Below are 21,335 nucleotides of genomic sequence, written 5' to 3' on the forward strand. Positions count from 1 at the left end.
AAGAGAGAGCGAGAGAGAGAGAGAGAGAGAGAGAGAGAGAGAGAGAGAGAGAGAGAGAGAGAGTGGGCAGCGTGGGCCTCACTGTTCAAACATCTCAAAGTTTGCCGATGCGTCGTCTGCCTGCCAGGCCTGAGACAGCTCCGGCTCCAGGATTTCACACACCTACATGTCACATTCTCAAAACAGCCTGACGCTCAGTCTGCAAACACACACACGCACACACAATCCAGAACACACACGTATGCGTACACTATTATACAATTTAAAAGAGCCAGCTCACATCACACGATGCTCGTGGAATTCCGACGCACAAAAGAGTCATGCAGGTGTCACATTACCTGCACCTTGTTGCTGTAAGGACTCTCATATCTCCTTGACCACGTCTGTTACCTGTGGGATTGTGCCCGCCCGATCCATCTCTCCATCCATATCATTACCCTTCTCACAGTTAACTACAGGTAGTTTTTTACCCAAGAGACATGAGATAGGCTCTGGGCAATTTATCAATATTATATCAATATCGTGATATACTGGGTATCATCTTAGGTTTTGGAGCGAAAGTGTCTTTTCCTGGTCCTAGCTGTTCTTTACCCACTTAGTCATTATATCTATATTACTGATGATTATTTATCAAAAATGTCATTGTGTTAATATTTTGAGAAAGCACCAATAGTCAACCCTACAGTATCGATATCGAGAAACAATAGTCATGTGTTGAAATGAACGCTGCAATAGATGCAGTCAAAAGTTTATATGAAGCAAATATGAGGTTTTAGCAGTTAATCAAATCAAGTGGGTATCATCTAAAGTTAATGTCTTTTTAGTATACAATTTCCACTCTAACACCTGAACAGTGTTTCCTTGCTGAGCTATGGAGGAGAGATAACAAAGAGCAAACATTGTACTAGAATTGTGCAATCTAGACTGGCTTGTATGTCTGCAGGGAACAACTGTGTCAAGTCCTGACGAGAATAAGGCCCCACTGCCTGTAGAGACCACTGTTTGAACCCACAGGTCAGCCTCATTTAGCGAGGCTGTTTGTTTAAAAGGAAAGACGAAACACTAGAATAAGATGGTAGGGATGTGTAGGCCCACGCTGCGGCAGCCTTCTCTTCGGACCACTGTCATTGACGTCAGTGACAGGCTGGCGGAAGAGGAAAAAATGCTCGGAAGCAATGTCAACAACAACAAGTGGCAGCAGTGACCGCGACCGGAGCTCTATGCGGTTGGAAGTGAGGCGGATAGCGGGGGTCTGGTTTGGCTCTGGATCACTCAGATACCGGTCATAGCAGAATCCCTACGAATCCCACTGCATTTCTTGGCAAGACCCGCTCTGCATAGCTCGTTGAGACAGTTGGTTGAGGTTAGACATTGACCTTGTTTGTGACATTTTTCCCTAAATCTTACTCAGCATTTTTGTTTTTTGCCTAAATCTAACTTTGTTGTCCCAAAAAAGAAGTTGTGCCGATCGACACAAAGAGATTGCATTTTATGACTATTTCACGAACTGCCGTGAGACTGTGTTGGTAAAGCCGTGGGACTCTTCGCCCACACAGCATGCTTGCACACGCGTGCATGTTCCCACATGTTCGTGTATCTACTGACCTTTGCAGGTTTTGCCATCAGGCTGCAGAGTGAATCCCACGGGGCAGCTGCAGCGCACCCCTGTGGCCGTGTCTTTACACGTCCTGTCGCAGCCGCCGTTGTTCACGGCGCAGGTCTCTGCAGGATGGCAGGACAGAGTTGGAGAGAGGGAGAGAGGAGAAGGGGGTGTTAACATGTGACCCCCGCTTCGGAAGCAGCATGAAAAAGAAACGGGAGGGTGATGTGGGTTGAGACAAAACTTCATGCGGTTGAAAAATACACAAACAGCAAAACAGTATGATGTTATGTATTCTCATGTTTTCTCATGTAGCTTTGTCAACACACAGATTACGAAATTACATCACAACACAGCATTTTGTTTCATACAAAGACGAATACAGTGTTCATACACACATAAAGTCACAATCAAGATGTGTTTATCATTGGCAGCTGTGCGTCATTACAAGAACACAAAAACACTATGCTGAAAAAGGTGGGTGAAGAAGTCTTTGGCTCAAAGGTTGGTCCTGTATCCAAATAAAAAGAAAGGGTTAATGTAAGTAGACAGAAAAATAAAAGTTAGTGCAAGGTAGAGTGATGTAAGTCTAGAAGACACTGGGCAGAACTCGGCGTTTATATTTTACTCCACAAAAAATGTTGGTGTGTGTGGCGCAGATAAAAGGTTTGCTGGGACTTCGCCCGATCTGATCCCAAAACAAACACCAGCTCATGGTAACTCTAGCTCACCTGCCCAGCCACTGTTGCTTTAGCAAAGCTCAGCACACACTTTCCCGATGGGGCCTGAGAAGTGCTGAGGAGGCTGAAATATGATGTTGACTCGTGTTTGTTGAAAGGGATTCAATAATACTACACCGAATAAGGACGTTTCAGTTGGTAGCTGTTCGTCTTTTGGTGGGTCTGACTTCAGTTATTCCAGAGGATGTTCTAGATGGGTTTTTTTTACCCAAATGGTTCAATTTAAATAACATCATCAAAAATAAGTTCTTTGTTTTCTACAAAGTTGACATTTGGAATTCAAAGGCTTTTCCTGGACAACAGCAACAAGTAAATCATGGATGTGCCCCTCCTTTCTGGCAGTTTTTCCCCATTTAATTAAAACGCCAGGAGATTGTGTGCCTAAGAGAAGTGAAGAGGGAATAGGAAAAGCCCTTTCAGGCTGGCAAACACATCCACGTCCAGAGGTCAATGCATTAGCATAATGGCCTTTCAGAATGCAGAGTCACAAACTGCATCAGAGCCAAGATGGCGGTGGCATTCTATGGAGAAACAGGAAGGTGTTTGTGGATTTGTTTGTGTTTCTTTGCGCGGCTCCAAACAACATCAATCTCACAGTTTCTTCCCTTAATCTCTGCTTTCTGGACGGCATTTGTTCCTCGCTGTGCTTATTCGTCAAAGCTGTGTTCAACATTTGCAATCCTTTTCATGTCTAGTTCTCTCTCTCCGGAAGAGAAGTTCTGAGGCTATTTTCAAACTCTGTCTTGAATGGAGAAGTGTTTTAGAAAGAGGCAGGACAGAAGTGAGACAGAAGACCCCTGTCCCCTCTCCACTCCCGAGGTCGGGTCTTTGTCAACTGTGTGGGAATGCGTATTGTTACGTTAACGTGAGTTTAAGGTCTGCATGCCTGCACAGGTGTATACAGTCAATAAGACTTTTTGTGTGTGTGTAAAGGTACAAGTGCATGTGAGTGGACTTGATGTGTGCAGAGGTGGTGTTTATGGGTCAGAGTGATTTATACTGAGTACAGTTGGCCCTATCATTAGGTGAGGCCGGGTAAGCACAGTCCTGCTCAGAGCACCCCCCTACAGGCCACGCCCCAGCACAGCCCGGGGCCAGACCAAGCACGGGAACACAGACGCACCGCCGGACCTGATTGATGTGCTGGACGAGCCCCTCATAACCCCCTCAGCCCCCTCTCAAAGCCTCTACACCTTCCATCTAACCCTGCATATTTCCATCCTAGCCTGGTTTGTGTGTGAGTGTGTGTGTTTGTGCAGCCGCACTTATTTCTGCAGTGAACTTCTCTATTATTAGGAATCACCAATGATGGATTCTGATCACATTGCTTTGGCCTGTTAGTTTATTGTTTAATCATTCTTTGGTGTTTATTTGGGAAACTTTTTTATCTTTTTTAAAGTAGAAGATCAAATCAAACACCACACGTATTTTCTGCTGAGACTGTTGACACTATGAAGAAATGAGCTGCTGATTAAAGCAGTAATAAAGCAGTAAAATCTACCGAGTGTGTGTCGTGGTCTTTCTATTCAAAATAAACGCATTATTGTATATTATAAAATGAATGCATTTCTGCTCCAGCAGAGATGTCTAGAGTCAGTTGTGGTAAAGATTAAAGGAATAGGTCAACCTTTTGCAGCATCTCTAAAGTTCACAAATTAACACTATTTTTTAGACTGCGTTAGTTGACAAGCAACCTTCAAACTTTAACTTTATTTTATTGTGACATACATACATAAAATCTGACCTCTGTATTTAGGAGCAGTGGACTGCTGTGAATTGCCCAGGGAGCAACTTGTCGTGATTAGTGTCTCCCTGATGGACACTTTGACAAATAAAACAAGCAGAATATAATGAAAGACAACACAATAAAATGCCAAGGCACAACACAGCAAACAATTAATATGCCTATATTTTAATGACTATAACTTCAGCATCAAGCCTTCTTCAGGGAGTCAAACAGATCTGGTCTGAAACAAGTGGCCATTTTATAGTGGTATTCCACCAATACAAATCTTCCACTTGGGCATGTTGTATAGTTTGTAGACAATTAAAAAGCAAATCTAATGCTGGTAGGCTGATTTTCTTCAGGCTAGCTGTTTCCAGTCTCTATGCTAACCTAACTGCCTAACTATTATAAATTCTAATCCTGTTCTCAATTTATTTGTCTTTAAAATTCTCCATTTATTTTCCTAAGCAATTATTTTGTCATGTATCAAGATATTGTTTTACAAGAATAAAAGATGATCGAATTTTTATATAAAAGAATATGAAGAAATTTTGATTATTTTCTTTTAAAATATATTGATAAGTAATATGACCTGGGATGTCTAAACCAATTAAAAAGGCATTTTTCATTTCATCTCCACTTCAAGTATTCATATGAAACTGCCCATTCTGTGCAATCGACATGACATGACTTTTGAGTCAATTCCCAAACTTCATTTAATTCCACTAATTTGTGTTGATCATAATTGATGAACTATGAAACAGATCATGAAGTAACTAGACATTTCCATACTCCCTTCTGTATTATGTCACCAGGTTCACACAGGTGGGTCGGCAACTCTGTGGTTAACTTGTGAATTCTGATCAGTGATGAAGCCGAAAATCGAATTATTTTATTCTAAATTTCATTTGGGATACTTAGATGATAAAGACCAGTCATCAGGTTCTTTGACTCTAGATGAAATCAATATGAAAAAAAGAAGGGGAACATTTCCGGTTAGGGGAGGTTGGAATCATGAACGCAACTGAACACAACTCTCCTCCTGCAGACAGAACAAGGGCGGCGACTCCATCTGTGGGGATTACAATGTGTCAGCGAGGGGCAGAGGAATGGGAGGGAAGACAGCAAGTATACACATGTCCGTCACACTCCTTGAATTGGAAACGCTGACCGCTCTTTCCGTGAGAGGAGGACACACGTTCTATTGATTAAAGCTGGAGAGCGTGAGAGAAAACGATGTGCACTGTGTATACTAAAGCATCGTGCCAAGTAACAGCAACTGCTGCAGTGTTGGGAAAAGGTGAGAGGAGCACGATCATCTGTCAGCGCTCAACAAGATCCCCCCCTTTTGCCCTGTGATGGGCAACTAAATCAGCTGTCAGTCAGCATAGCTCTGGCCTGGAATCACGCTGTATGGATACACCCACTGTGCATGCACACACACCTCAGCTTAGCTCCATCTGTCCAGAGGTTTATTTGGAATCCAGGGCCACAAAAACAGTAGCACCACTGAGTCTCTCTTTTGACACTATGCTCACGTGTCCAGCACCTGGCTCCTGATTCTCCTTCAAATTCTACATTATGAAATGTCTCCGGATTGCTTTTCATCAAGTCGCCCCCACACTTCTTCCTCTCCCCTTCCTTTCCCCCCCATTCTCCCTCCGCCGCTTTCTCTATCCTGTCCTCGTCTCAGCAGCGCCTTTTTCATCAGAGCCTAGCTTGCAGATCAGTTTGTCCTGATCGGTGGATTTACTGCGCCGTGTGACGGCAGCGGGGGCAGAGACAGGAGCGTTGCATGTCAGAGGGAGCAGACAAACTGATGGCCGTGTCAAATCTAACACGCTGCTGCTGTTCAGGCTGCGCAGGAGCAGCAGCGGGATGCTCTCCACGCTCTCAGCATCCATACATATGTATGTTTGTTCATGCAAACGGGCATGATGGAGGCACATCAGGCCTCAAACGTTTCATTAAAACACAGACAGTACTGGTCATCACATCGTTAGGGTTAGGGTAAGTATCCAATTACTAGGACATCAATAAGTGTTTAATCTTGTCCGTGAATTCCAAATTCAACCTGAACAAAATTAGTTTTGGCTAACTTTTCATTTTGTTGGAAGCTTCCGTTGTTTCTATCTGTGCACCTTTCTGAGGTAAACTGAGGGAGTAACCAGCTGGACATTAAACCATTCAGCAATTTGTAGGATGGACATCTGTATGGCATAGTGTCCTCAGACCCTTTCAAATCTTCCACCATGTCAAAGATTTCAAAACAGTGGTGCTGCCGTGGCTGATCTCGTCATGGAGGGATTGATTTGAAAGCAAAACCTCCAAACGGATTAAAAACTTGATTCACTGTTGTGAGGTTTGTGTAAGGTAATCCCAGTGAGCTGTCCATGACCTACAGTAGGGCAGCCCTGGAACACTACAGGATACAGGCGACATGCTGGTACAACAGGAGGTGAAGCAGGGTTTAGTGACGAGTGAGGAGAAATCCAATACTCAGTTAAAAGGTCATAGAGGGAGGAGAGAGAAGGACAGACAGATAGATCTGTTAGAATCAAACTCTTCACTCGTCCTCCACACTGGTCAGAACCTGCTGAAGTGAAATGTGTATATAAGACTGGAACATGGTTTAATAGACTACAGACTGTAGCACATCGTTTTGGAGTACTGGGGCACCGGAAGGCTTTCCGATGTACCACTGTCTCAGAAAATAAAAGAAAGGTTCAATTTAAAACAGTAGAGGACGAAAGTAAGGCTCAACTTTGATCGAAAGACCCATTTAAGTTTGTCAGATTGATCAGGTCGAAAAACATTGATTAATTTATGGAAAGATGGGTTGAAGATCTGAAAGCAAGAAGTGGCAGGGTGCAGTCCCTCAGGAACCAAACATGGCCTGATCAATGCTTTTTAAGTAGAACTCCTTCATAGTCACAGGGTTTCCGCCAAAAAAATCGTTAGGCCCAATGGCAAGTATCTTTTGATGGGGGCCTGGCGCGGGCCAGCGGCAGACTGATGGCAGTATTGAGGCAGGGCATGATAGATTCTGTGATCACAGAATCGCTGAGCTTTGAATTTAAAAATGCTATAACACCGATTCCATAGGGCGTGTCAGTTACTGACAGTTACACTAGATAGCCAAGGTTACTATGTAACGTTAGCTTGTGATAGCGTGACGGTAAAGAACACTGATCTCAGGCCTGGTGTTTTCCTACAGTGCAAGGTTTTACGATTCTCCGCACTTTCAACTTTCGCAAATGTAAAACCACTGTCATCATTATTAGATGCTCAGAGCAACTGCGTAGTATAAAGAGTGAGATAGTCAACACTGGAAGGGTGGTAGGGGAGTTGGATGGGTCAGACAAACAAAGGATTTTTGGCCAGGAGACCGGCGTTTGTGTCGTTAGGCACTTGCTGGTCACACGAATCGTTTGGCAATTGCTAGTTATGTGAATCGTTAGGCAATCGCTAGTCATGTGAATCCTTAGGCAATTGCTAGTCACATGAGTCTTTAGGCACTCGCTAGTCCCCAAGCATCGGTATTTGTTGTCGCCAATTGTGGGATGGAGGGAGGGGGGGATTACGGAGTAAGGGCGTGTATGTCTTATTACTAAGTTTTTTACTATTAATATATTTTTTATTTTATTTATATATAGTATATATATGTATGTATGTATATGTATATATATGTTTGTATGTATATGTGTATGCGTGCGTGTATTCATAGTAACTTATGGTTGATTTTTAATGCATATCTTGAAAATCCAAAAACAGAAGACTCACTAAGTAGAGAGGTCTCACTTTACTGCCCCTTCTGAGGATTATGGTTTTAAGAATATTCTACCAAGTGCAGTGCAAAACATTCATGGTGTAGTTCTGTAATCATGGGGCAAGTTTGGGCCGCAACCTTTTCAGGGGTTTTGCTTTGGTGCAAGTTATTTTGTTTTTGCAACATGGGTAATGAAAAGTGAGGGGAATGGAGCACAAAACATTTGGAGTAAGGTGTAACTGGGAGTGTAAATGTTAGTCATAAGAAAACCTTCGAGCAATCCAGAGATTTGGTAGGTAGAGTTAGGGAGGACCAATTTAAAGGAAAAAAGTGACTTGTTTTGTTCTGTTTTTATCACTTTAGATACAGTTGCAACAAAACTGACTGTGGGAAACACAGTGGGCATCAAAGGTTTAAAAAAAAATAATTAACAAAATAAAGACAGAGAGACGAGGAAGAACGGAGAGGAGTGGAGTCGGGGATACAAGCACAAGCGCCATGGCAACACATAGAAAGAGGAAGAAAAGAGTTACCCATAAGTAGCCGCCGTTTCACCCGCTTGTCCACATCAGCTACTGACGTGGCATTGAACTCAGAGCTCTCAATTGCAGCCTCATCTTTCTCTAAAACACAAGTGACAAGGGGACAAACAGTGAGCAGCAGGTTAATGAGAAGCCCAAATGACCAGACCTTCAGCCCCTCTTGGCGTTTGAGCAAAAAAAAAAAACCCAAAGCCAAGAAGCAAAGAAGCGATGAAGAAGCGCCAAAATCCCTGTTAGCATGTTAATCCCCAAACAAATGATAAATCCCCCAAAGCAAACAGAAGAACAAAACAAAATGAATAAAATGATCAGTGTGTAGCTTACAAAATGAAGCGGTAGGTAGGCAAGTAGGGAGGGAGGGAGGGGAGAAGGTTCAGGGCTTACATATGAAGAAAGTCAACAAAAACAAGGATGGTTAGAGGTGTGGGGTTTGGGGGATGGAATGGGTTGGGGTGAACGTTAAGGGGGATTTTAACTCTGATGTTGACGTTGCTGTTGTCGCCGATGGAGTGTCTGTCTTCCATATCAAACAGCCACACTTTGTCAGCAATGATTCCCTTGCGTTAGAATGGAGGAGGAAGACGAGAAAGAGAGGGAGGGAGGACACGTGTCCAACATTTCCAAGACAAGCTGCCTTGAATGTGGGAACAAAGACGGAAGCAAAGGAAAAGGGGGGTGACGATGAAGACAGGAAAGAGGAGAAAGGGTGGTGCATGGGGAGGAGGACGAGAGGTCAAACAGCAGAGAGAGGCGCTCGAAGAGCCGAACGATGTCGAGATGATCGAGAGGGAATGATGAACTGAGTAGGGAATAAGAGAGAGAGAGCAGGGGAGAGAAGAATGAGGAAAGGCAGGATCAGTCCCATCATGGCCCGCAATGGGAGAGGTATGTGAGGGAAACAGGGGTGCACACACTGAGAAATGGGGTTTGAAGGGGGAGTGTAGGGAGGGCATGCAAAAAAACAAAAACAAAAAACAAGCAGGAGGAGGTAGTCTGGGGGCAGCGCTGGTTGCCTGTTTGTCTATGGAACACATCACAACTGGCTTTGACAGTCAACGCTGGAAAAACCACGTTCCCAAAGCGGTGGTGGTGGTTGGGGGGGGGGGGGTTTGGCCTTGGCAAAGGAGGTAGGATCACTCTTGAGATGGCATGCATGTGGTGCGGCGTAGGGATGGTGGGTTTTGGCGATGGAGGCGGCCTTTCATTGGGGCCTGAGTCATTAGGGCCTGAATGAGCATCTCTCTGTGAATGGACGCCACTTGCCGCTATAGGACTGGGCTTTGATGTATACACACGGTCCTATGGGTTGTGAGGGGGGGGAGGGAGGGGGGGGGTTACAGGGGTAATTAATGTCCCATTCCCCGGGCCTGGCCCACTACCGTTTTCTCTCTCTCCTCTCAGGCGCTTGATGGACAAAGTGGAGTAGTCTCTGAAGTACACTCTGGGAATGAATGGAGGCTTTCTGGTGCTCAGCTAACGGGTGAAATGTGGCTGTGTGAATGTGTGTGGTTGTGTGTGTGTGTGTGTGTGTGTGTGTGTGTGTTAAATCAAGACTTTGTGCATACCAGTCTGTATGCTTTTGAGCGTCTGCTTTCTTGAGTGTGTGAAAAAATGGAGATAAAATGTGTGTGCGTGTGTGTGTGTGTGTGTGTGTGTGTGTGTGTGTGAGGGGTGGATGTGTAAGACAGGTTGAGAAGAAGGGAGTCTACAGGGCTAAGCAGTGGTTCAGAGGCCCACAGAGAGAGGGGGGGGTTTAGAGAGCCGGACCTACACAGGACGAGGAAGGGGGGAAGAGTTAAATCACTCTACACTACTAAAGCTAGGAGGAGAATGGTAAAAAAACAAAACAAAAAAACAATGCAGGAGGACCAGGGTCACTAAAAACAACAACAGCAATAAAAAATGTACTGCAATTCAAAGGGAAAATGAAAAAGGGAATCCATACAAATGCAGTGCAGGCTCTCCCATGCAGCTCGACAAGCAGACAGACAGACAGACAGACAGATGCTGATTAGTGGAAGAAAGAGTGGCAGACAGTTGGGCGATGTGGCACACGTGAGTGGACACATGCAGTAGAAAGAAGGGTGCAAGTCCCTGCCTCTCTATTAAGGTGTGCGGCGCAAGAAAGTGGGCTGATGGGGATGAGGCATGGAGGTTGATTTGTCATTTCGGGGTTTTCGACGAGTCGCTCGCTTTTTTGTTCGGGACTTGTGAGGAGGTGGAGGATGAGGAGGTAAAGAGAGAGGAGGTGGAGGAGGAGGAGGTTAGGTTTTTGCTTTCTTTGGGAGCTTTGACTAAGATCAGGCTGCAATTGAGATGTCCATTTTGACCACACGTGACCCCCCCCCCCGAACCCCAACCCACCCAGAGTCACTCTGTCCTCTTGTGTGCTGAGGATTAATCCTTTAAATCCACCTGATTTGGTTTAAACACGGATGCTCAGACAAGACAGGCAATCAGGTACTATCACCAGAAAGCAGCAGGAGGAGGAGGAGGAGGGGGGGAGAAAGGAGGAGCAGAAGGACAGTGCTACACAGAAAGGGTAAAAGGGAGGGTGGGGGGAAGGGGGGGTTCAAGGTTGATCCATAGAGCAGTTGGGACACCCAGACCAGAGATACTGAGGTCCTTTCTCTTGTCAAAGTATGAAGAGAGACAGAGAGAGAGAGAGAGAGAGAGAGAGAGAGAGAAAAGACACAAGATGTTGGGAAAGGGGAGGGTTCCCTCTCATTCTGTTTCCTCTTCGCAGCCTTTCCTTGACGGTGTTTCATTTCTTCAAAGCAGCTGGAAACAAAAGGGGGTTATTGACAGTCAAAACCGCAATCTGCTTGAGTGGTGAGGGCAAGACACAGAGAGAGAGACAGAGAGAGAGAGACAGAGAGAGAGAAAGAAGACGACAGGCAGAGAGAGAGACAGACAGACACAGAGAGAGAGAGAGAGAGAGAGAGAGAGAGAGAGAGAGAGAGAGAGAGAGAGAGAGAAGAGAGAGGTGTTTCCAGTGTACGGACACAGCAGGAAGGACAGCACATCAAAATGACATCAGATAATTTTGTGTCCATGTGTGTTATCAACAGCTTTGACAACGTACTGAGACGTTTCCCAGTTGACAATCAGGAATGAGACAAACTGTATGTGTCATCTGGGCGTGCAAGTGGTTATAACCTTGCCATGTTACATGTAACAAAGTGTTAAATCGCTCTCTTTGGTCTAAACCACATGGAAAAGTTTACTTGATTTTTTTTTGGGGGGGTTCATAAGGTGCCCAATTACAAATGAGCCAAAACTTGTGAACTAAAATCACATGGACTCCCAAGCAGCCCACCAATGGGACAGAGACTTGGTGACCTGTCAGGTTAGAGATTTTGGCAGGTGGGGAGTCAATACAAATTCTGATTCCAAGCTCTAAACTGTGAGATTTATTTGCCTACAATTAAATGCTAAGAACACCTTTTGTGTATCAAGTGGGAATCCACACAGGGTTTTTTTTAGGTGTTTTGGTGCCACCAAGGGCCTTTTGCCCTCATCTATGCAATTGAACCAAATTGAGGAGCTGCAACCTCAAAGTACAAAGGAACTCTTATACATCTACTTAGAGTGTTACGGTGTAGGCCCACGTCTTCAAAAATTATCTGAAAGGTTATATTGTTGCACTAGTGTTTTAGACAAACCATCTGTGATGAGTTAAAACATGTGGTGTCATTAACAGTGCTGACTACTGCTCTTATCTGAGCCCAGTACGGATTCATTAATACCTTCAAATTGATAGTTCCAACACAAAGGAAACAAACAGAAACACAACATTGTGTTTAACCAACACGTTCTGCCTTCCAACCTGTCACATATGGCCCACTTTTAAATGAGCTGGGTACCCCATTGGCGTAATTTTTCAGTGTGCAGGGCAACATTGCGTAAACAACATAAATTAAGTATGTTACTTTGGCTACTTGACTTAAGGTAAGTATGTCACGTTACTACTACAAAACTACTTGGTTAGGTTTGGGAAAAGATGATGTTTGGGATTAAATAAGTTTGTTTGTTACGTAACTTAAGATAAGTAAGTAATTAAGTAAGTTAACTGCGTCATGTAGCCTACGTGACGCAACTAAGTGACACAAGTTATGTTAGTTGCATAAATTAAGTACGTTACATAAGTACGTTACACAACTTTTGGTTCCACTCGGGACACAAGCATTAGCCTTCTGGGTGAAAGTCCTGTGTTTCTTTGACTCATCCATCCACCCCGACTTCCTGCCTACGCAGACTTTATCTCTCTTTATAGTAACCCAGGTTAAAATGGAGCCTGAGATGGAGAGGCGGTTTGGTATGGCGTCAACATTGCTGGGGGAGGTATACCAGACCGTTGTGGTAAAGAGGGTGCTTAGGCGGAGTTCTCAATTTACCAGTCCATCTACGTTACAACCCTCAGCTGTGATCATGAGCTATGGGTAGTGATCGAAAGAATGAGATTGTGGTTACAAGTGACCCAAAATGAACTTCCTTCGTAGGGTGGCTGGGCTCAGCCTTAAAGATAGGGTGAGGGGCTCAGACATCCGGAAAGAGCTTGGGGTAGAGCCACTGGGGCCAGCTGAGGTGGTTTGGGCCTCTGATAAGGATGCGTTCTGGACGTTGTCCTTTAGAGGTTTTCCAGGCACGTCCAACTGATAAAAGGCCTGAGGTTGACCCAAACGCTAAAGAGACTACAGATTTCGTCTGGCCTGGGAGCGCCTTGGGTTCAGGAGCTGGAAAGCATTGCTGAGGAGTGACTAGAGGTCATCCTGCATGTACAAAACTGGCGCTAGAGGACTACGTGTAGCGTCCTTGTTTGAAACGTAGGGCCATTGACCAAACATCTGTATGTGACAAGTTGGGAGTGAGAACAGCCAGAATGTTCAATAAATCTACACACCATACTCTAAAATCAACATAAAACAGTAATCAGCTGACCACTCTGTATATTTTGTACTGCTTTTCACCAGAACATTAGTGCAGCAAAGTTGACCAGAGATAGTAAGCAATAAAGTTCTGAAACAACATCCAAGTGAACATTGGAACTGACTGAGACAGAGTCCAGGCAAGGGAAAAACAAATGAAACCAATAGGACAGCTAAACCCGATTAATGATTGGGGAGCTCGGAGATGATCTGTCTGTTACTGACCACCTCCAACCTTAAACACTCCCCAACACACTTCTTCCTCATTTCTTTTATCAGCTGGACAGTGTGTGACAGTGTTAAGGGCCTTCTATCATACAACACATGTTACAGCTGTGAGGGCTTCAGAGTAAATGTGTGTGTGTATATGTGTGTGAACTTTGAAGCCGTCTTGACTGTCACTCACCGATGCAGGTCTTGCTGTCTGAGTGCAGGGCGTACTTCTGGTGGCAGCCACACACCGGACCGGTGTCTGTGTCGTCACATGTGTGCTGGCAACCGCCGTTGCCATAGTTACACGTCACTGGAGACAATACACACACACACACATTCATTGGTCTCTTCTGGGTAAAAAGAACATCAGCCAAAGCTTAGCTGTATGTTGATTCTAACAAATTCTCCAATGCAACAAAATACGTTGTTGGTCCATGCCTTCCAGAACAACATCTCTGTTTAAAAAATAAAACCTGTTTTCTGACTTTTCATCTGTATCGTTAAGGTTTGCTTAGGCTTAGGAACAAAACCAAAGCAGTTAGGACTAGGTTAAAATTATTACTTTGATTAGATAAGGGGACCATCATCCCCCCTAACTCAGTCTAGGTTATTGTGTTTGAAATGTAGTTCTTGAAAAGGTTCCTGACTTCCTGGAAAACTTAGGGTCAAGAGGCCTTAAGAGTTAAAGAGAGAGCGAAATGAGAAAAGATGTGTAAGAGTGAGAAAGAGAATGCACTCGTGGAGGAGAGGGCTGGAGATGGAAAACGTAAGAAAGAGGGGATTGTAACGAGGAGGTTTCACTGCAGAACCTTTATTGAGAACTCACCAACCTTATCCCTTATCCACAAGGGAAACTAGGTTTTAACTTGGCCCTAACAGCCTGCTAAGTAGTACAATTTAATGGGCCACAAACTCCTGAGAAGGAGTTTCCCGTAACGAGCAGAATTGATTAGTCAATCACTAACAATGTGAGACTTTTGTGAAAAGAAAAGAAGGTTTGAGATGATTTAAGAAGAGAGTGAAGGAGAGAGAGGATGTGGGAGTCAGAAAAACAGAATGGTGAAAATGGACAGAGAGAGAGGAGAAGGAAGGAAAGATGTATGTGTGTGTGTGTGTGTGTGTGTGTGTGTGTGTGTGTGTGTGTGTAGACATAAGTAGTTTCTCATTTCATCACTTGTTTACTGCTGTTCTGTGCCGCCATGCTCAACAGGCCGGCACAGCACTGGGTCCCTCGCCATTAATGAATTTTACCACAGTGGGTGATGCATTAGAGACTTTCAGATGCTTTCACAATCTTGACACTCTCACCGTCTGAGAGGAGAACAAGATGTGTTGCCAAACAAAGTGTAACAAAAAGCGAATCCCCCCCCCCCCCAAAAAAAACAGCAGCCCTAAATTCCATGGCCGCAGGCACTCAGTGTGAAGAGTGAGAAACAGGGATGGAGCCGTGAGGGGGGAGTTCGAGACGTGCATTTTCTCCACTGAATCCTTCTGCACCTTCAGCTTGGCCTGAAATGCTTTGCTGATTTTGGTATTAAATGTCCACCCTCATATTTTACCACTGAAGGCCTCCTGGAACTTGTCCATCATTGCTATTACAGATGTTGATTACAGGAACAGTTTAGATCCCTCATCGCACCAGTACGTAACCTCAATAAATTCAAGTCTATGAAGCAAAGTGTTAATACCTCGCTGCCATGTGAATTGTAAAATAAAGTGACAAGTCAATTGACTAAAGATTAACAGATGATGGAGAGCGTTACGCAAAAGTGCGTTTGACTACATGTGGGAAATAAAGACATCCAATGTCTGTGAGCTGCTCATTTAATAGCTCACACTACATGACTTTAACCATGATTTTCCACTCACTGAAAATGATTGAGCTCCCCAACAAAAGCCCCGGATCAGAGGCAAATTGTAGATGCATTGCAGACACATCCTAGACACATCATAGACACGTCGAAGACGCACCGCAGACGCATCGCAGTAGCATCACTTATGCATTCCAGATAACTATTAGGCTAAATATCTGGACCTGTCTGGTAGCCTGTCTACGAGCTATGGCCAATGAGAAACGGGTTGAGGAGAAAGCTGGCGGAAAGATCGCCTACAACAAAGCCGGACCAAAGTTGTTTTTACTCCTAAGAAACACAGTAAAGATGGGTGGAAACCAGCTATTTTGTGAACCTGTTTGCCAATGACAACATCAAAAAGCAAGACTATTTTTAGAAGAAACAATCCTGTGGTATACATTGTGTGTGTGTGTGTGTGTGTGTGTGTGTGTGTGTGTGTGTGTGTGTGTGTCAATGTGGGGATGTAGGCCAGCACTGTAATAATAAAGAGGTCAGGTGTAATACATACATGTACAGCCTTTCTGGTTCTTGGCAAGCTCAAAGCCAGGACGGCACTCGCACGACACCCCGCCTTTGCCTGGTGCCTCCCTGCAGATGTGGGCACATCCGTGGTCCTTGTTCATGCAGTTCATCCCTTCTGTGGAGGGGACAGAGACACAGGAACAGAGAGCTATGGAACTTTTGTCTGATTGTACAGAGGTGATTTCAGTTGACACGTCATCATCTCCACTGGCACACTCAAGTTATGAAAAGTAGAAAAAAGCTTGGAGGAAACATTAGCAAACGACCCACCAACTTCAAATTCATTGCTGACTCCTGAAGGGGAGAACTTGAAAACATCCCCTAAATCAGCCCCACCCACTTTAAATCAGTAAGAAGAGCCAACACTTTCACACTCCCAACTCTTCAAATACGGCAGATTGTTCAGTGGCCCTACGCTTCAAACTGTGATACTCAGAGACAGTTTAGAACAGAGACAACCCACTGAGAATCAGTTTCCTGTATCTGTGTCACGTGGGTTTCGCCACTGCCTCACCCCTTTAGGAGACTAGCGGCAGTTCCCGGGTCAGTTAATTGCAATGGGAGAATTAAACACAAACACATTATGACCATTTATTTCGCTCCATAGTCACCAAAGTAAATATTGGTCCCCTTTTTCACAAGCCACATACGGACAAATTAGGAGACCATTCTCTGTCTCAGCAAGACTTACATTTTTAGGTTAAGCTACACAACGTACTAAACTTACTTCACTTACATAACATATTCAACTTTCATGCCCAAGTTGAGCTATGTAACAAATGTGCTTATTTTTAAAAAAAATTCATAAACCTAACCAAGTAGTTTTTGTTGCCTAAACCCAAACAAGTAGTTTTGTAAATTCACACATGGCAATATGAGTTTACCTTGCGTGTTGAAAAATTATGCTAAAGGTCTACCCAGTGTTAAAAAGTGACCCAAGTGATCCTGACCAGGTGAAGAGTTGGGTGTGAGAACGTGTTGGAATAACAGCGAGAAAAAAGAAACCGTCATGTGACACAATCAAAACATATGTAACTTTGGCAGAAAACTGTGTTCATGTGAGATTATTAAAGTTTTTTTTACTGTGAATGGGTGGACTCCACTGCTCACAAATACTAGTTTCAAAGTTGTAGTCCCTTTATGCTACACAAGAAAAAACACAGAACAAAATATTTGTTTTGGTGGAATGTGGAGGATGAATTGAGGAGTCTTTGGCCTTGTTCAGACTGCCAGCCTATCTGTTTTTGCTACATCCAGATTGCATCGTATTGATTTTAGAATGTCTGGACAGCAAAAAAGAAGACATGCAATGTTATTTTTGCTAATTGGATCAAAACCACATTTGGAGGTGGATTTCTACAGATGCGTCTCAGTCTGAGCGTATAGCCTTCAGATTGAGGAAAGAAGCTGGTCGCAAGTCTGGGGGTATGACAGCAGATACTACTGTGTCACTTGTCAGACAGCAGCAGGGTGAACAGGCTGTTACTGTGGTTGGGTATTGTCTTTTGGGCTCCTTTGGGCTCTGCGCAGGCACCTCCCATCACCAATTTCGATCATGCTCAGTAGAATGTTGTTCTGTTCTGGATGGTTTTAATGAACTGCTGCAGAGCTCTCCTGTCCAGGGCCGTGCACAAACCATGGCATTGTAATATTTCCAATCAGGATGCTCTTTTTAATCTACTACATCATTATAAAGTTAGAACCATGATCACAGCAGAGAACAACCTTGTGAGACAATGAGGAGACACGGAACTGAGGACCTGAGGTTTCAAGCACGATCCTCAGGCTGATCAGCCATTGGTCATTAAACCACTGCTTTTCCTTCCTAATTGCTAAAAAACAGTTTAATGCTTTCTGCAATCCCACTTTCTCACACACAAATCCAGACAGATTTTCTCTTCTTCATCAGCACCAAGCCGATCCAACGCTTCTTGTCAGCACTGACACTACTGCTACTTGTCTGATCCGTCCATCCCTTAATTTCTTCATCCGAGCCTGTTTGATGTGGTCTCCTATCCCGGTGATTTGTAGAGCACACTGTGGCAATAATGTCTAAAATAGGCCAGCGATTAAATATTCATCAGCTGGGGGAGGAAACAAGGAGGGGGAGGACGGAGGGGCCAGTGCTCTCCAGAGAGGCGAGCGGGGAACGAGAAGCCGGCCAAAGATATCACTGAGCTCTGGGAAGAACTGGGAAAGTTTGTTTGTGGGTGTGTGGACCAATCATGGTACAATTGTATGTCTTCACTTGCAAAAGATGGTTTCTTTCACAAAGTGTGTATATTGAATGTGATTGCGACTGAGCTTTATTACACTCCAAACTGTTCAAAGTTCCGTTCAGCATCTGATACCGACGCACTACTGTATGCCTGTAATGTTTATTTTGAACACAGAAGTTGATTTTGAAAAGACACTATGCATGTACTGACACGCCGTCCCTGACACGTCCAAAACTGACAGTAGAGGTGGTATCTATGAGAGTCATAGTTTGAAGAGTAGCGCTACTGACCGAGACACGTATTTGACGAGTTGGGAGTGAGAATGTGTAGTTTCGATATGATGTTGTTGTTTTTTAAATTACCTTTGTACAATTTTAATAGCTGCTCCATGATGTTAACCTTGTGGGAACACTTTGCTCCTCATACCAATCAATCAAATCATGTGATGGGGGCAGCATCAACACATTTCTGTGGTAAGACGTAATGTCAGAAGAAATCTGTCTCCTCAGGGACAAACAAAAGACCTTCCCCACAACAAATATACTACTGGCGCCGTGCGAAGTGGCCGCCTGCTGCAGCAGCTCCCTATGTGTGTTTTAATTTTTAGTCTTTTATTCACTTTTTTCCTCTCTTCTTTTGTTTTTTCTTTAACGTTTGGTTTAAGTGACTGTCAGGCAATGGACCATAACTTTTTCGCAACTTTTCTAGTGGCTTTTCTGTTACTTTTCTCCCTCTTTGTAACGGAGAGCCACGCACAATGTACTGGGAGCATTGTTTACTCCCGTGATCTGCTGAGTGAGCCGTGGCTGTTGCCCGGTGCGAGGCCTTAAGTCCCGGAGGAGTTGCGGAGATTAAGTCGGGGTTGCAGGTATGGCGCTAAGCGGAAGGTGAAGAGGAGGAAGTATAAACCTTCGCTACCATTCTAATGGGGAACGTGAGGTCTTTGGCAAATAAGACGGACGAGTTTGGCTCGCTGGTTAAGACCGATAGGGATTTCCGTGAGTGTAGCGTCATGTGTTTCACAGAGACATGGCTGTACCACAAATTTCCTGGACCACAGTGCGACCATACCCGGCTTCAGGACTGTTCGGGTGGACAGAGACGTTGTACAGAGCGGTAAGAAGAAAAGTGGTGGGATTGCAATATATGTGAATGAGAGGTGGTGCAATCCTGACCATGTGTGTGTGAAGGAACGTTTCTGTAGCACGGACATTGAACTGTTAGCCGTGAGGGATGCGTCCGTATTATTTGCTGAGGGAAATCTCATCCGCCATTGTTGTCGCTGTGTACATCCCTCCATCAGCTGACGCTGAGTCAGCAGTGGACACAATCCACTCCACTGTGTCTAGACTGCAGAGTCAACACCCTGGTGCATTTTTGGCAATTACTGGAGACTTTAACCACACCACTTTGGATAAAGCCCTGCAAACTTTTCACCAGTATGTTGACTGCCCCACAAGGAACAATACAACCTGGACCTTCTGTATGCTAATGCGAAGGATGCATACAGTGCAACTGCCCTTCCCCCCGTTGGTAGATCTGAACACAACCTGGTCCTGTTAACACCAAAGTATGTTCCTCTGGTGCAGAGGCAGCCTGTGACCACCAGGACTGTGAGGAGGTGGTCAAAGAAGGCTAACGACACCCTGCAGGACTGCTTTGAGTCAACAGACTGGGATGTGCTGTGTGGACCACATGGGGAGGACATCAACAGCATGACGGACTGCATCACAAAATACATTAAATTCTGTGAACAAACCACCATTCCATCCCGGACTGTACACTGCTTCCCCAACAACAAGCCATAGATCACCAGTGACCTGAAAGCTCTTCTTAATAAGAAGAAAGCAGCTTTCAGGTCAGGGGACAGGGACGAGCTCAGGAGAGTTCAACACAACCTGAAGGTGAAGCTCAGGGAGTGCAAGGACTCCTACAGGAGGAAGCTGGAAGCCAAACTCCAGCGGAACAACATGAGGGAGGTGTGGACCGGGATGAAGCAAATAACTGGCTTCAAGGTTGGAGGGAGACAACCAGGGGGCTCCCTGGGGAGGGCAAACGAGCTAAACTGTTTCTTCAATAGGTTTAGTTCACAGCCCTCATCTGTCTCCCCCCCCTGTGATGACTGGCCAGGTTAGGTGACAGCTGGAGAGACTCCACCAAGACAAGGCTACAGAACGGCATCAGCCCCAGGGTCCTGAAGACCTGCGCTATCCAGCTGTCTGATGTCCTGCAACACCTCTTCAACCTGATCCTGAAGCAGGAGGAAGTCCCGGTGCTGTGGAAGATGTCGTGCCTGGTTCCTGGACCAAAGAAGACGACTCCATCTGGCCTCAACAACTACCAACCAGTTGCCCTCACATCTCATGTGATGAAGGTGCTGGAGAGGCTGGTCTTGGCCCACCCCTGACTGCAGGTGAAATCCTCACTGGACCCTCTGCAATTTGCATACCAGCCTCATGTGGGAGTGGACGACCCCATCATCTACCTGCTGCAACGAGCTCAGTCACCTGGATGGAACCGGTGGCTCTGTGAGAATCATTTTCTTTGATTTCTCCAGTGCATTCAACACCATCCAACCACTGCTACTGAGTGAGTGGTGGGGGTGGACACGTCCACCGTCTCTTGGATCACTGACTACCTCACAGGCAGACCACAGTTTGTCTGACTGGGCCGTGTGCTGTCTGATACGGTGGTCAGTGATACTGGAGCTCGACAGGGAACTGATCTGTCTCCCTTCCTGTTCACCTTGTACACCACTGACTTCCAGTACAACTCGGGGTCATGCCATCTGCAGAAGTTCTCTGATGACTCTGCAGTGGTTGGGTGTAAGGGACGGACGGGAGGAGGAGTACAGGGCAGTAGTGGATGACTTTGTGGAGTGGGCCAGTAGAAATCACCTGCTTCTGAACGTGGCCAACACCAGAGAGATGGTGGTCGACTTCAGGAGGAAGACGACGGCTCCACAACCGCTGAGAGTTCTGGGAGAGGATGTGGACATGGTGGAGGAGTACAAGTTCCTGGGTGTCTCCATTGACAACAGCCTGAACTGGAAGGCCAACATCAACACTGTGTACAAGAAGGGGATGAGTCGACTCTTTTTCTTGAGGAAACTTCAATCCTTCAACGTGTGCTGGAGATGTTGGAGATGTTCTATCAGTCTGTTGTGGCCAGTACACTGTACTTCGCCGTAGTCTGCTGGGGGAGCAGCATTGGAACCGGAGAC

At 45.1% G+C, this 21,335-nt stretch overlaps 1 protein-coding gene across 2 annotated transcripts in view; it reads right to left on the reverse strand.

Moving 5' to 3' along the window:
* Positions 1-21,335, reverse strand: part of scube1 (signal peptide, CUB domain, EGF-like 1) — a 112,506-nt gene that overhangs the window by 33,530 nt on the left and 57,641 nt on the right. Inside the window, exons 5-8 of one of the 2 annotated variants that reach the window (XM_068717060.1) lie at positions 15,880-16,008; positions 13,712-13,828; positions 8,369-8,458; positions 1,606-1,722 (exon numbers count right to left, since the gene is read on the reverse strand). In XM_068717060.1, coding sequence (XP_068573161.1) covers positions 1,606-1,722; positions 8,369-8,458; positions 13,712-13,828; positions 15,880-16,008 — 453 coding nt within the window. The remainder of the gene's footprint in view (positions 1-1,605; positions 1,723-8,368; positions 8,459-13,711; positions 13,829-15,879; positions 16,009-21,335) is intronic. The other variant, XM_068717061.1, reaches the window with a different exon arrangement.

The sequence above is a fragment of the Cebidichthys violaceus genome, unplaced genomic scaffold (genome assembly GCF_023349555.1).
Source record: "Cebidichthys violaceus isolate CVI_PGR_0920_01 unplaced genomic scaffold, fCebVio1.0.p SCAF_21, whole genome shotgun sequence".
In the NCBI taxonomy this organism is placed as follows: domain Eukaryota; kingdom Metazoa; phylum Chordata; class Actinopteri; order Perciformes; family Stichaeidae; genus Cebidichthys; species Cebidichthys violaceus.